The following is a 13,928-nucleotide window of genomic DNA, read 5'->3' as shown; positions in this document are numbered from 1 at the left end:
AATATTGTTATTTAATTATTATTTAATAGTCCTATAAAATCTTTCAAACATGTCTTTTAAATTCAACAAAAAGTTATACTTATACCAAATTTGGTTATATAAATTCAAATGGAATAAAAAGTATACATAAGTTAAACATTAAAAAATGCTTTTATATCTAACAAATACATCTAAATAATTTATTTACATCATACAATTAGAGAAATGTTGAAAATGACTAAAGTTTTCCCTGCTTGTATCTTTGTCTGGCTTGAGCTTTGCTATATTTATTTTTCTTTTCTGGCAATGTGTGTTCATGTTCCTCACAACAATGAGAAGCTGAAAGTAAAATAAGGTTTCAGTAACAATGATCCTCAGAAAAAATATTTAATATAATTAATATACTTGATGATTTTAATGGACTATTTTATATGTTCTTTATTAACCACAACACTCGTTTCACCGAATAAACTCTTATAATCATTATAAAAATTGAAATAACTATGTATAATATTTAAATAAAGAAAAATATGTGTTTGCATATTTTTATAATATAAAAATTTATCTACCTAGATCTGGTGGTGGCTGTATTGATTTCCCTGCTCCTAGAGCAGACATCATGGTTGCAGTCTTCCCTAGAACCCAACCCACACCTGCTAAAGCCATTGAAAATGCCACCATGCTAAATGGATGCTGTAATACAAAAGATGTAGTTACAATCTGTACAAAACCAACTTTGTTGGCCTTTAGTAGTAATATTTTTATTTTTTATTAGCTAATAAAATAATAAATTCAAAAATAAAAGTAGCCTAAGTTTATCCTTTTTACATTTTCAATCTGCCAGACAATACCACTTACAAAAAAAATTATAACATCTCAAAGATTAGCCAGAACAAACAGATAGATAGATTAACAATAAGGATTAAAAAAAAAATTGCTATATAATATGTACTTTGCAGTCTTAAACTCACTGATAATGTTGGTTTTTCAGTCAGGGTATAATCCAATATAACGACAATTATACCAATAATGAAACCCACACAAGTGCTCAACCATATAACATTGTGTGAATCTGAAAAATGTTTTATTTAATTATTTCTGAAATAATTTATAATATATATCTCAGCTATAAAATGTTAACATGTAATGAATACACTTACTTTTAATTTTATTTTGTTGAATTTTAGTAATATTTTTTATCGATTCCATCAACTTTGTATTATGTGGTTCAAGTCGTAGAGCCCTGGTGTATGATATTATTGCCTCATCATATAGTTCACTAGCAGCTTCAACCTCTCCACGGCGAAAGTATCCCTTCCAATAAACATTTAAAAACTCAATACAAATATACATACTACACCAATAATAGTTACTATTGTCTCAAAATATACAGATAATGACTATTTTGATTTATGAAAGAAATATTACTTAAGCATGCCAACATTCTCACTGATCAGTTTTACACAAAAATTCTAGGCTAGGGTTCAGGCTAGGGTTCAATCACAATTACTCAGAGATCTATAAGCATTTCATTAGTTACTACATTATGTTTAATCGAAACAAGGGTGGAGGGTAAGTAAAAAATATCATTAAATTTAGCCCTAAACGTAGCGTAGCAAAAAAATAAAAATTCATCATTACCTTTGCCCATTGAGGCTGAAGCCTGACTGTTTCATTTGCATCCTGTAAAGATAAATAATGTTGACCTAATTTCAGAAATGCAAAAGACCTGTTGCTGTATAAAACATAATTTTGAGGGTCCATTTTAATTGCATGGGTGTAATGTAATACAGCTTCAATATATTTTCCATCCTTAACACATTCATTGCCCTTATTTTTATAATCCTCAACACTGAAGTTTTGTGTATTTTTCTTTGACTCGTCCATATTAAGCAAACGTGATTATTTATTGATTGAAATTTCCTTTTCTTTTTGTCTGTATTTATAAAATATGACAAATTATTGAATTCAATTATTCAGTATTCAAGGATTCAGCTCCATATTTTAAATCAAATCAAATTTGACAATTATTGATATGACAACTGTCAAGTGATAAGACAATAAGATAAAAATTTATAATTTTTTGTAGGTTTCTTTTCTTTTCTTTCAATAATATATCTTTTAGATACTGTATGTATTAAAGTGAAATTGAAGTATTTAAATTTTTCTACATCTCTTATTTAAAATATTAATTTATTTATTCTATACTGTTGAACAGAAATATTAAAAATAATGTTTAGGAAACAATAAAATAAATCAATAAAAAATTATATTATTCTTAATATAACTTATTGATTTTAAAACATATTTCGTCATTTAGAAATGTAAATGATTATCTAAACAAAATTATGAGGAGCCATTATAAGAAAGAAAATTTCTTTAAAGCATATAAAATGTTAAAATAATTTTAAATAGAGTTTTTCAAAAAATTCTCTTTTAAAAATTAAGTTAACATTAGTTTAAGAAGTCCAATTTGATTAACCCAACATTTTTGAATTTCACAAAACACATTGACTGTTCCTATCTTTACATATTATATTAAAACAGAAATATCAATATAAATGATTCTTAAGAGCTAATATGTATATTTATGAAGAATTTAATCTATAATTCATTAATAAATAAGAAAAATCTTTTAAAATTTTTGCTTAATGTAGTTATCGTCTTATTATTATTCATACTCGATACGTACACTATATGACAGTCAGAGAAAAATTTGACAGCTGACGACCTGTTTTTTTTTTTATCTTTAATTATAGCTGAATATAATCCGGGACATTTTATAAGAACTAAGAATTAAATTATAATACAAAAATCATATGTAAGAAATGGGTATCAAAGAAGCTGTTATTTACTTGGACAACCAATGGAATACTTATTATGCTGGTCAAACAGTTAATGGAAGAATAGAATACGTTTTTGATAGTCCAAAAAAAGTTAGAGGTATGTAACCGCCTATTTAATAAAAACGATTACTGCATACTATGAGTCATCCTTTGTGAACATAATCAAGTAATAGAACTATAATGTTTTTTTTATATGGTATTCTTTATTCAATACTTTAGGTATACATGTTAAAATTAAGGGCGAAGCTCACACTGAGTGGAGTGAAAGTAAGGAAGAACAAGATGCAGAAGGTAAAACACAATCTACAGATACTCTTCACACCGGAAATGAAGAGTACTTCCAAATATCATACTATTTACTTGGGAGTAATACAGGTATTTCGTAAATTTGATGATTTTAAATAAACTTTGAACTATAAATAATCCTTTGAAATAAAGATAAATCTCTAAAAATATATCTGAGAAGCATGTTTATATTATTTTTAAAATCTAATAGCTATTTTACATAGACATTCCCAAGGTAACAAAATATCTGTTGACAATTAATTTTAATGTCAATGTTCAAAACAAATTTTTTTAATATTATCTTTGTGAAAACTCAGAATCTCTATCTATGTGGTTAATCAATGTGATTGTTTTTAGGTAACGAAATAGAAATACCAGCTGGCAAGCAAGTATACAATTTCACTTGTACTTTACCACCCGTACTGCCATCGTCCTTTGAAGGCCAACATGGTTTTGTCAGATACACAATAAAAGTTACTTTAGATAGACCATGGAAGTTTGATCAAGAAACAAAAATGGCATTTACAGTTATTAATGCATTGGATTTGAATCTCAATCCTTCTTACCGGGTACTTTTAGAAATATATAATATTATTTCCTGTAATTTGTATGAGACTGATCTCATATCTGACTATACATTCACTTTTAAAGGAACCTATACACTTCCAAATGGAGAAGACCTTCTGTTGTTTCTGTTGTGCGTCCCCACCTTTATGTGTTGATGTGAGAGCTCCTGTTTCAGGGTATTGCCCTGGTCAAGTTATACCTTTGACTATAGATATTGAAAACAAGAGTAATGTGCAACTACATTTGGTGAAAATATTCTTGAGAAAGGTATTTTCCTATTATTATTTGTATTGAAACATCAATTGATTGATTGTGGTATAATAATACCTATAGTAGATTATAATTAATGACTTAAAGATATCACATATTTATTTAAATTCAGGTGGTGAATTATAGGGCAACCTCGCCAAGTACTTCGACACGAAAAACTAAAGATGTCATTCTAACAGTTCAAGAGGGTCCTGCTCCAGCAGGAACAACAAAGAATTGGAATTTGACAATGGAAATACCTCCGATACCACCCTCCAACTTAGTAAACTGTAACATCATAGATTTAGATTATGATTTAAAGGTAAGAGTAGTCATAGCCTTGGATTCTTCTTGGATGTCAACAATTAGCGCTAACAATGTGTCAATGACTGTTGATAATTTTATCACCAAATAGGGGGACATTATACAGTTATGTAACACATTTTTGACACCTCCCCCATAATGAAACTATACAATTTAGTGCTCCTATGGAAATGTTGACAGATAAAATGAAATTACAGTGACTTTTATTGCAGATGAAAATTCCCTATAAAGTATGAACGAAATAGATTTATTGAGAATGGCTTTATCCTATTCACGATCACATTACTTGAATTGGAAGCTGGAACGGCAGCATCTATGAATAACTTTGCCAAAAACGGGGTTATTTTAAAATTTTATTTATATTTTAAAAATTAGAATTACTTAAATAATAACATTGTAGAAACCAGTTTTTTTTTTTACTTAAATTTCACACTTACTAAAGAAGGCTGAAGACCACAAAACTGGTACCTTATGTGTTTAGGTTTGCCAATAGTTTCAATGTCTCCACAAACAAAGTTGTGGACAAAAACTATTAATAAAATACAAGGTTATGAGAAATAAAGTCAAGTCTTTTATATTACCTCGAAAGGTTTTCTTCCATAAATGTAATAACTTTTGGGTTCTTAATACTCTAATACTATATAATAAGTACAATTATCAAATTATTTACATGTAGCTAAAACTGAAAACATTTCTAGGTGGAATGTGTGGTATCTGGAATGCATTTTAATATGAAAGATCGCAAATATGTCACCATTGGAACAGTGCCATTGGTTAACGCTGGTCAACCCGTGCCATCTCCATCTGCGCCAATGCAACCAAGCAATGATTCCAGCCAGCCGGCTGTTCTGCCGGTAGGGCCAGGCGAACCAGCCGTGCCTTCTAATGTGAGTATCCATTACATCCTGATATTTAGTGTCAAGGTCTGTGGTCGCTTTATTGATACCAATGTTAATGATCTGGAGACTATAGTTGATGTTGTTCTTGACATTCTTTGTGGCATGTTAATTTTTATATTGCTCCAGAATTTTTTTGTAAATTATTAGTTTTCCATTGCCCCCTACATAGAGTTTTATACATGTATCGAGAATTAATAATATAGAATTGAACCTAAAAGTAACCGATGAGGATCTTCCACATCCCATACTTATTGATAGAAGTTTTCTTATTGTTTAACCTTATATAAAATATAATTGATAAATAAATGAACCAGTTTTTTTAAAATAGATTTATATTTGCTGAGCTTTCAAATTTTATTGTCGAACTCATGTTTTTTTTTTAATTAATATACAGGTGCCAAGCGGTGACGTCGCTCCAGGAGGCTGGGTGGTTCCAGGTGAACCAGCTCAACCACCATACCAATCTTTGTATCCTTCGCTTTGTAAGTATTTAAAAATGTATATCAGCCATTATAAAACGATTCCTGATAAATAATTTTTATAAATCTATACTTAAGCATTAATTGATCGAAAAAATTGTAATTTCGAATTTAATATTTTTATTTTAAACTGTATGTTAAATATTTCTTCACAGCACAACCGGTGTATAAAGAATCTCAGTATGCTGCTCGGACGATCCAAGATAGAGGTGAAAGCAAAAACATGGCTATAACCGGAGCTGCCAATTTCGCGCCATATTATCCGACGTACGCTTGGCAACCGCCGCCATTACCGCAGTGAACAGATTATAAAATAGAAATGACTCACGAATGACTTAAATCCAGTAGATGCTATGTGCAAACATGAATCCTTTTGCTTTCAAATTTGATGAAAAATTGAAATGTTTTTTTCTATTTACTTCAGATATGTTTGCATTATTGATTGTTAAAAACAACTATTGAAGAATCTTAGAAGATAAAAAGATTTTTTTATTAATTAGCATTTATCGGAAGCCTACACCATTCTCTGTTATACTTATTTTTGTGTAAGAATTTTGTTACCTAACCACAATATTGAAGACTAGAAATTGTGTCAATTTATTTAAGTATAACAAATTTGAAGCATTTATCGCGTGAAACCTTTGTGGTATTAAGTAGTTAAATAGTGCCAGCTAAAAATGTGTGTCAAATGATATTAATAATTATAATCTGTTAAAAGTATTAAATTCGGCCCTACAATTGAATCTCGATGCTTCTATAATGGCTTTAAATGTTGAAAATATATCGGAATGTATTGTGCTTATGGTGTAGAGAATCTCCAGGACTTGTCGATTTCCTTTAGCTTTAAGATGTTACTAACAAAGACGAGCTTTTCCAAAATTTTTAATGATCTTATTATTGTATTAAATTTTATATTTGTACTTGTTTAGAAAGTAATGACGCACATTTATAAGTTTATAGATATTCAACAAGACTTTTTTATATTGTTTTTAACTTTACATATATAAGTCATACTGTTTTATTTAAATTAGCTGATCCAGTTGTGTTTACCATTACTTTATAATTATGAAAACTTCAAACAAGAAATGTTTAACGCATTTTAACCCGCTATGCCGTGGCAGCTCAGCATATAATGTAAGATTTATTGTTATATATTCACTACGATTATGTAAGGGCATAAAACTATAGTTATTTTTTATTGTTTATCTTATTTATCGATTAACACAAAATGTATTAATCATAATTACCTTTTTATTTTGTCCATTAATAAACAGTTACGTTATATTGAATAAGTTTTATTGTATCGTTATCAAACGGGTTTCATTAAAACAAAACATCTAAATGAAAGTCTTTATTGATTTTCCTTCACGTTAACAATTGTCACGTTTTGAGCGTTTTAGTGCATAAAGGTTGTCCAACAATTTATATATTATACTCATTTATAAAAAGAATAAAATTTTCATACAAACGTTTCTTTCGATATTATCAATTTATCAAACAGATATAATTTGAGTCAAAAACTATGTGTCGTGTTACGATTTCTAGTGCCATTGTTAATGTTTTTAAAAACAAAATCAAAATATTGAATCAATATTTTAACAGTACAGTTAGTAATACACATTCTTTAGTTACATCAATATTTGTAACAATCAAGTGTTATAACGATATTTATAATATGAAAAGTAAATAAGTACTTTTAAAATTTACATAAGTTCATGCTATTGTATCTTTTTTTTTATAAATTATGTTTAAATGAAGGAAAAACAATAAGGTATTTATTGCTGACACAATATTGTCTAATATAGAGCATTGATTTTTATAATTTCTTACATAGATGATAATAAAGAAATGAAACGAAACCACAATGAAGTTTGCCCTAAAAATCTATCATACTATTATTCTTGTTTTTTTTTTTTTAAATTTTAAAATAAAGAAGTAAACTACTGAAGGGCGAATGATAATGAAGTCGTACCTTAGCTCTTCGTCCGGTACCATCTCAATCGGATTTAGTTACACAATTAGGGTATTAAACATTTAAACATGAACTTTGTGCTCGCCGGTCGCGCGGTTTAACTAGAAATTTTATAGTTACTAACACGTACTATGAAACCGATTATTATTTTTTTTCCCGAATAGTTTCGTTTAAATCGAAACGTCCCTATTGCTATTCCTGTAATTTATGAACAAATTTTCCCTTCACACAATAGAAGCTTACGCGAAGGCTCGCCGTGTGGCTCGCCGCGACACAGTGTTCGGTCGTGTGCCGTGTGCGTCGCGGACGGTCGTCGGTCGTCTGCCGCGGGCGGGCGGTGCTGCGGCTCCGTCGGTCCCGTGTCTGTGCCCCGGGGGCGCGCTACGCGGACGCTCTCAGTACTGGGCACAGCGCGCGCGGAACCCTCCCTGGTACGTGGAGTCCTGGGACAGCAACCCGTCCGGCTGCGACGGGCAGTCCGGGGCGGACGATTCCTGGCTGAAGTCCGGCTGCGACGCTCCCTGTGACAGTGACAGCGGCGGCTGTTGAGACAACGGCTCCTGTGAGAGACGCGGCGGCCGACGGCGGGAACGCGTCGCGTCCGGCGGGGCGCGTTGCTGCGGACGGTGAGCGGCGAAAGCTGCCGGCGGGACGGGAGCGTGAAGCGACGCCGCGTGCTCGTGGCCGACGTAGGCGAGTGGGTCGCGAGGAGGACGGGCGCGATCGTACACGGATCCTGGGACCATCGCCTCGCGAGCGTCGAACATCGACGTCGACATGAAGTGCGAGCCAGGGTTCTGAGCGTTCACCAACTTCTTCGGCTTTGCGAACTGTATCGCCGACTCTTTCAGATTAGACAAAGGTCCCTCTGTTAGCACACGTCGCTCCTTGTAGAAGGCCAGCAGGTGGTTCCACAGCGGCTGTTTGCTGAGAACTTTCGGATTCCCGACCACAATTAAGCCGTACTTGGCGCGTGTTAAAGCCACGTTCAAGCGACGCGGATCGCTCAAAAACCCGATTCCTTGATGTTCGTTGGACCGGACGCAGGACATTATTATGATATCTTTTTCCCGGCCCTGGAAAGCGTCCACACTGGCGACTTCGATTTCTTGATATAGCTTAGCGTGCAGACTGCCTTGATACTGCATATGCTGAACGAGGTATGATCTTTGACCCTCGTATGGAGTGATGATCCCGATTTGTTCCGGACGAACACCAGCTTTCAAGAAGCGAGTCGTCAACTTTTCAACATTAGCGGCTTCCGTTCGATTTAGGTACGATGTTCCCGATCCAGCTATTTCCTCTTGACCCTGAGTAACGTAAAAGAACATAGGCCTATCGGGTCTTGGCCATGGGAAATCGATTTTGTGCAATCGTCTCTCCTCCGCACTAACTCCATTCTGAAGTGATCCTTCGTAAAAGAAGTCTGACGGAAAGCGGGAGAGCTCTGGGTGCATACGATATTGCACTTCTAAGCGGAAGGGGCGAATGCCTAGAACTACGAGCCGTTCAAAAAGACTCTGACTGAGACCAGCTTTGGCGGCTTTTTTGCACATAACCACTGGACCTAACTGACAATGGTCACCGACGAGGATTAATTGCCTCGCTCCAAGCACTACGGGCACCATACACTCAGGTTCCGTAGACTGCATGCCTTCATCGATGAGGATGGACTGGAACCTCATCCGTGCAACCCTGGGATCGCCAGCACCGACGCAGGTAGTACATACGACATCGGCCGCGTCAAGCAATCTTCTCTCGGCCGCTCTACGGAGCGCACGGTACCTCCTCTCATCAGCCGCAGACAATTCACCAGCCTCCTCCTTCAGCCTAGTTAACTTGCGAAGTTCACTATCAGCGGAGCCCAAGGCCCGTGCCTGTTCGTGTAAGGCCAAGAAGGAAACTGAAGATTCCATAGCCTCCCTGGATTTAGCACAGAGACGAACGACTTTCAGACCGGTTCGATGTATTTTCTCAGTCAGTTGGTCTACGGCAGTGTTGGACGGAGCGCATACGAGTACAGGACCACCGTTTTGGCGTACGAGCTGGTATACAATGGTCGCAGATGTAACGGTTTTCCCAGTACCCGGAGGACCTTGGATCAGAGACAATGGACGTTGGAGTGCGTGCTTGACTGCATACACCTAAACAAAAATAATACTTTATGTATAAATTAATGTAACAAAATATTACGGATTGTGATATTCCTTTTAAATTCTCAGTTATTCATCGTAGATTATATTAGATGATTAATTTTAATTTATATATAAATATCAAACAAACTTACCTGAGATCTGTTAAGATCGGGTAAGTTCGGTGCGCTGAAGTGTTTCGGCAGGTGTACGCGGAACAATACCTCTTCTACCTCATGACCTAGCAGACGACGATAGATGTACCCAGAGACTGAGGAATCGTCTACTGCAAATTTACGTAGAGCTAGTTGCATTCTGTAAAATTTAAAAATGATCATCGATTAACAAAATTAGAGATGTTGTAGTACTTCCATAGCACTGAATAGATCATTAGAGGAAAACGGAATCTGCTCCTCATTATGACTTATAACAAAAATATCATTTATATTTATAAAAGAGTTTCCCTCAACTCCTTTCTAATATAAAACCTGCATATAAAATCATAAAATAATACCTAATTTTAGTTCTTATCATATTTTCATAATAAAAGTGATTTAAAGAAATTTTATAGAAATGAATATATCTTCATCTTCAATATTTACATTTTTAATACTTATATATATGTGGCGTAAAATTTCTAAATATGTATAATATCATTATTTTGATGTTTCAAGCATTAGCAAGTACAGTCTCATGAATAAAAGATACTATATATAAGGTACCTGTCGAATGATGTACTTTTCCATATAAAATCAACAACAAAGTTGGAAGTACATTCAAGGGGTGCTCCGGCCCCACTCTTCAGTTCTAAACCGACGTCGTCACCATAATTATCAGGAACTTTAATGACATGGCCAACACCAGACCATGCTTTATGTAGCTCACCAACATATCTATATATAAGAAAATATATTTAAAGAGACTTTCAACAATATTCAGTTTCATTATACATATTTCAATATATATATATTTAATTGAAAATAAAACTTTATTAATTAATCTCTACAGATAAAATTATATAACTACTTGGATTCCATATTTCCATTTCCTAAATGCTCTATATAACCATAGCATTAGTATTACTAATGTGAAAGTGCATTTTTTAATTGATGATGTCATCACACATATTCATACATATAGAACTACAAACATATTGGGTTTATATCCAGCAACAGAGATTATGGAACAGCAGAAACTGCTAGACATATAAGAAAAAAAATATTAAGGAATAAAATTATGACCATAGCATGTCCATAAATTGTAGCTTCTGATAAGATTTTAATCACATCATTGTAATAAACCGGATGAGGTCATGTGTAATAACACTAGTGGTAACAGTGTACTTATATAACTCGTTGATTAATATTAAAATTAACTATTTACCTCAATCTCAGTTCGTCTCCATGCATAAGTTTCATGTCACTATCTGTTTTGGCCAGGGTGAAATATGCAATAGTTTTCTTATTGAGACCCACATCCCAACGCACCTCTATGCCTTCCTGGGTTTGTGACTCTTTGAGCCTCTTGTCGTAATCAGCTTCTAGTTTAACGAGAGGACCAAATATATTCTGATATTGATATCCATCCTCATATCTATAAAAAAACATGAAACTTGAAGTAAATTTCACTTACAAGAAATAATTTGATGCTTATTATGTTACTGTAATTCAATAGTTAATAGTTGTACTTATTGTGAACAAATTGAAAAGTTTAAAGAATAATTGGAAGTATAAGAATTTTTTTGTAATTTAATTAAATAAATAACCTCAGGAGTACTTGATGGGGCTCCTCGTCTACACCCGGTTTTTCTAAATCTTGGAAAGTAGCATCGACATTATCGCGCCATAGTTCTTCAAGACGTCCAATTTGTTGAGGAGTCACCTGAAAGAATTATTATTAATTTTATTTACTATTATATTAAAGAAATATTATGTATTGATTAGTCTCATGAAAGTAAATAATTTTAAGAGGCTTTTTTAACAGAAAGGTACATTAAATATTACACTTTTTTCATGAACAACTTACTTGTCTTGCCCTCATTTGTTCAGCTTCAGAAGGCACTTTTACAAGCCAAGACAGAAATGCACGGTCAGCTGTAAATTTAATATGATAATGAAGAATTAAATAAAATAAATTAAATTTTCAGAAAGTAATTTAGTAAATTTTATAATAATGTACAACTTACAAATTAGTGGCTTCCATTGCTCTTGATCCCAGTTCATATCCTTAAGAGAGCTTTGGGCGGCACATGGCTGTCTGCAATTCAAATATTTGTCTCAACAATTACAATTACCTATATAAAAAGAAATTTACATATGAACAGTAAAACTATAAAGGTAAGAAAAATGGTAAGAGTATTAAAATGGTATCTTGACAAATAAAATATAATTTTAATATTACTTTAATAAAAATGTTAAAACAATGTTTATATACATTAAATATACTGACCGGCACAGAAGGACAACAACTGAGTCGGCTTTTGCTGGTATAAAACCGAGAACAAAAACATTACGAGCCCCACATGAGTAGCATTCCAATAATGTTTCTCCCAATGGGCCATCTCTATGAAGTGCTGCTTCTTTATGTTTAGCTCTCACTAGATGATTAATGATATGAGATCCAGAAGTGTTTCCGCGCCCATTGCAAAACCTTGATAAATGCAGAAAATTATACTGTCTTTCATATTGTATGCAATATTTCAGGTAAAATATATTACAAAAATAGTCGATAGTACGTTTTTTACTTTACTCGAAGCACATATTCTTAAAATATTTGATTGTAGTGTTTAATATGATTGATATCAAAGTTTTATGATAGTTAGGCAAAAAATTATATTTAGATAACAATAATCACTTACCACTTGTTGCAGATGTTACACATAACAACTGTGGCGGGATCGTGAATGCCACAATACTTGCAAGCATGTTCTGGCAGTTCCTTGCTACTATACAAGGCTTCATCCTCCTCTTCGAATTGCAGTTCCGCAATTGCATTAGCTACACTTGATACTTTCGAATGAAGGTCTCCACGACCGAGTCCATTAATCTAAAAACAAGGGGAAAATTAAGTAAATACATATAGGTGTACTATATTTCTAATTAGGTTATGCAAATATATTATCAACGTCAACTGACTTGGTTGGATGAAGTTATTCCATGATCGTGTTGTGATGCTTGTGTTTGGCTCTGAGATGGTAATGTAAAGTCTGTAAATTCAAACTCAGATCCTTGTGTGTCAGCACCGATTAGATCTGCTTCTTCGGTTTCTAAGAATGTGAGTGTTTGAGAACTTGGGCCATACGCGTCGACACTCATCTTAACGAAATATAGTTATGTTGCACAAAACAATGAAAATAGGTCATATAGGTAAAAATACTGCACATTTAAAGTTAATCCCATAACAATTGCACACTAGTTGCACAACTTGTTAAAAGTGATGTTGATGATCAAGAAAATTCGCCATGATAGCACATAGCACATGTTTTGTTTCCGTTTACATTGCTTATATTCATTGGCAGCTTTAAAACATGAAATCTATGAACACCAATTAAAATTTTGTTGTCAATAATTCTACCAATAAAATTCAAGGAGAGTAGAATCCATAGACATTTTACTTTTTAAAGCGATGACTTCTGTCAAATTTGGTAAATGACAAACAGAAGTTACTAGTTAATGCTGACATCTTACCAATGGAAGTTTTTAATAAAACAATCCTAGAAAAAATGTATTCAATAAATCTGTATCGTTGAAGGGTGAATTCTATGTTAATATATTTTCAAGAAATGAAAATGTTTTTTTTTTATTGTTTTGTTAACTATTATTTTCAATAAAAATATCATATTCTTTTTAATTTTACTTTTCTAAAAGCGTATTTAATAAACACAGATATTCTGAAATTGTAAAGAAAATCAACTTAAATAATGAGATCTAAGATTTTCGCGAGTATTCATTTAAATAAAACTAGTATTATTCGGATTTACTACGCGGATTTTTATTATTTAAAAACTACATAATCCCGTGAGGACACCTCGTCTGCCCGTGATCACGGTTGCTGCAAAGTAACCGAAACGTCGGGATTATGTAGTTTTTAAATAATAAAAATCCGCGTAGTAAATCCGAATAATACTAGTTTTATTCAACTTAAATAAATAAGTTTAATTCACTGTGTTGTTTAATAATTAAACTGAGGATTGTAAA

The 13,928-nt window shown here is 33.0% G+C and overlaps 3 protein-coding genes across 3 annotated transcripts; 1 reads left to right on the top strand and 2 right to left on the bottom strand.

The window, feature by feature from the left end:
* Nucleotides 1–2: 2 nt before the first annotated feature.
* On the bottom strand, nt 3–2,004 carry LOC116768146 (hsp70-Hsp90 organising protein-like). Its single transcript, XM_032658797.2, has 5 exons — nt 1,621–2,004; nt 1,140–1,293; nt 951–1,051; nt 549–672; nt 3–318 (listed from the first exon to the last, which is right to left on the bottom strand). The coding sequence occupies exons 1-5, from the start codon at nt 1,864–1,866 to the stop codon at nt 218–220; spliced, it is 726 nt and encodes a 241-aa protein (XP_032514688.1). The 5' UTR covers nt 1,867–2,004; the 3' UTR covers nt 3–217.
* A 692-nt stretch (nt 2,005–2,696) lies between these two features.
* Nucleotides 2,697–6,912, top strand: LOC116768052 (arrestin domain-containing protein 17). Its single transcript, XM_061523682.1, has 8 exons — nt 2,697–2,922; nt 3,045–3,200; nt 3,468–3,679; nt 3,762–3,944; nt 4,060–4,248; nt 4,949–5,137; nt 5,544–5,631; nt 5,784–6,912. Exons 1-8 carry the CDS (start codon nt 2,808–2,810, stop codon nt 5,927–5,929), a joined length of 1,278 nt encoding a protein of 425 aa, XP_061379666.1. The 5' UTR covers nt 2,697–2,807; the 3' UTR covers nt 5,930–6,912.
* Nucleotides 6,913–6,966: 54 nt separating this feature from the next.
* LOC116767864 (regulator of nonsense transcripts 1) lies at nt 6,967–13,223 on the bottom strand. Its single transcript, XM_032658367.2, has 10 exons — nt 12,867–13,223; nt 12,590–12,777; nt 12,181–12,381; nt 11,918–11,988; nt 11,758–11,825; nt 11,498–11,613; nt 11,116–11,325; nt 10,455–10,625; nt 9,888–10,047; nt 6,967–9,744 (listed from the first exon to the last, which is right to left on the bottom strand). The coding sequence occupies exons 1-10, from the start codon at nt 13,044–13,046 to the stop codon at nt 7,996–7,998; spliced, it is 3,114 nt and encodes a 1,037-aa protein (XP_032514258.1). The 5' UTR covers nt 13,047–13,223; the 3' UTR covers nt 6,967–7,995.
* Nucleotides 13,224–13,928: the final 705 nt, after the last annotated feature.

Source organism: Danaus plexippus, chromosome 19 (genome assembly GCF_018135715.1).
Source record: "Danaus plexippus chromosome 19, MEX_DaPlex, whole genome shotgun sequence".
Classification (NCBI taxonomy): domain Eukaryota; kingdom Metazoa; phylum Arthropoda; class Insecta; order Lepidoptera; family Nymphalidae; genus Danaus; species Danaus plexippus.
This window is presented reverse-complemented; position numbering and strand designations above follow the sequence as displayed.

Coding starts and splice junctions, on each gene's coding strand:
- LOC116768146 (XM_032658797.2), bottom strand. CDS start 1,866: ATGGACGAGTCAAAGAAAAATACACAAAACTTCAGTGTTGAGGATTAT. Junction 1,294..1,620: donor TTCAGCCTCAATGGGCAAAG/GTAATGATGAAT, acceptor GTTTATTGGAAG/GGATACTTTCGCCGTGGAGA. Junction 319..548: donor ACAGCCACCACCAGATCTAG/GTAGATAAATTT, acceptor TTTTACTTTCAG/CTTCTCATTGTTGTGAGGAA.
- LOC116768052 (XM_061523682.1), top strand. CDS start 2,808: ATGGGTATCAAAGAAGCTGTTATTTACTTGGACAACCAATGGAATACT. Junction 3,945..4,059: donor TGAAAATATTCTTGAGAAAG/GTATTTTCCTAT, acceptor ATTTAAATTCAG/GTGGTGAATTATAGGGCAAC. Junction 5,138..5,543: donor AACCAGCCGTGCCTTCTAAT/GTGAGTATCCAT, acceptor ATTAATATACAG/GTGCCAAGCGGTGACGTCGC.
- LOC116767864 (XM_032658367.2), bottom strand. CDS start 13,046: ATGAGTGTCGACGCGTATGGCCCAAGTTCTCAAACACTCACATTCTTA. Junction 11,989..12,180: donor GTTGTTGTCCTTCTGTGCCG/GTCAGTATATTT, acceptor TTTGAATTGCAG/ACAGCCATGTGCCGCCCAAA. Junction 9,745..9,887: donor CCGATCTTAACAGATCTCAG/GTAAGTTTGTTT, acceptor ATTTTTGTTTAG/GTGTATGCAGTCAAGCACGC.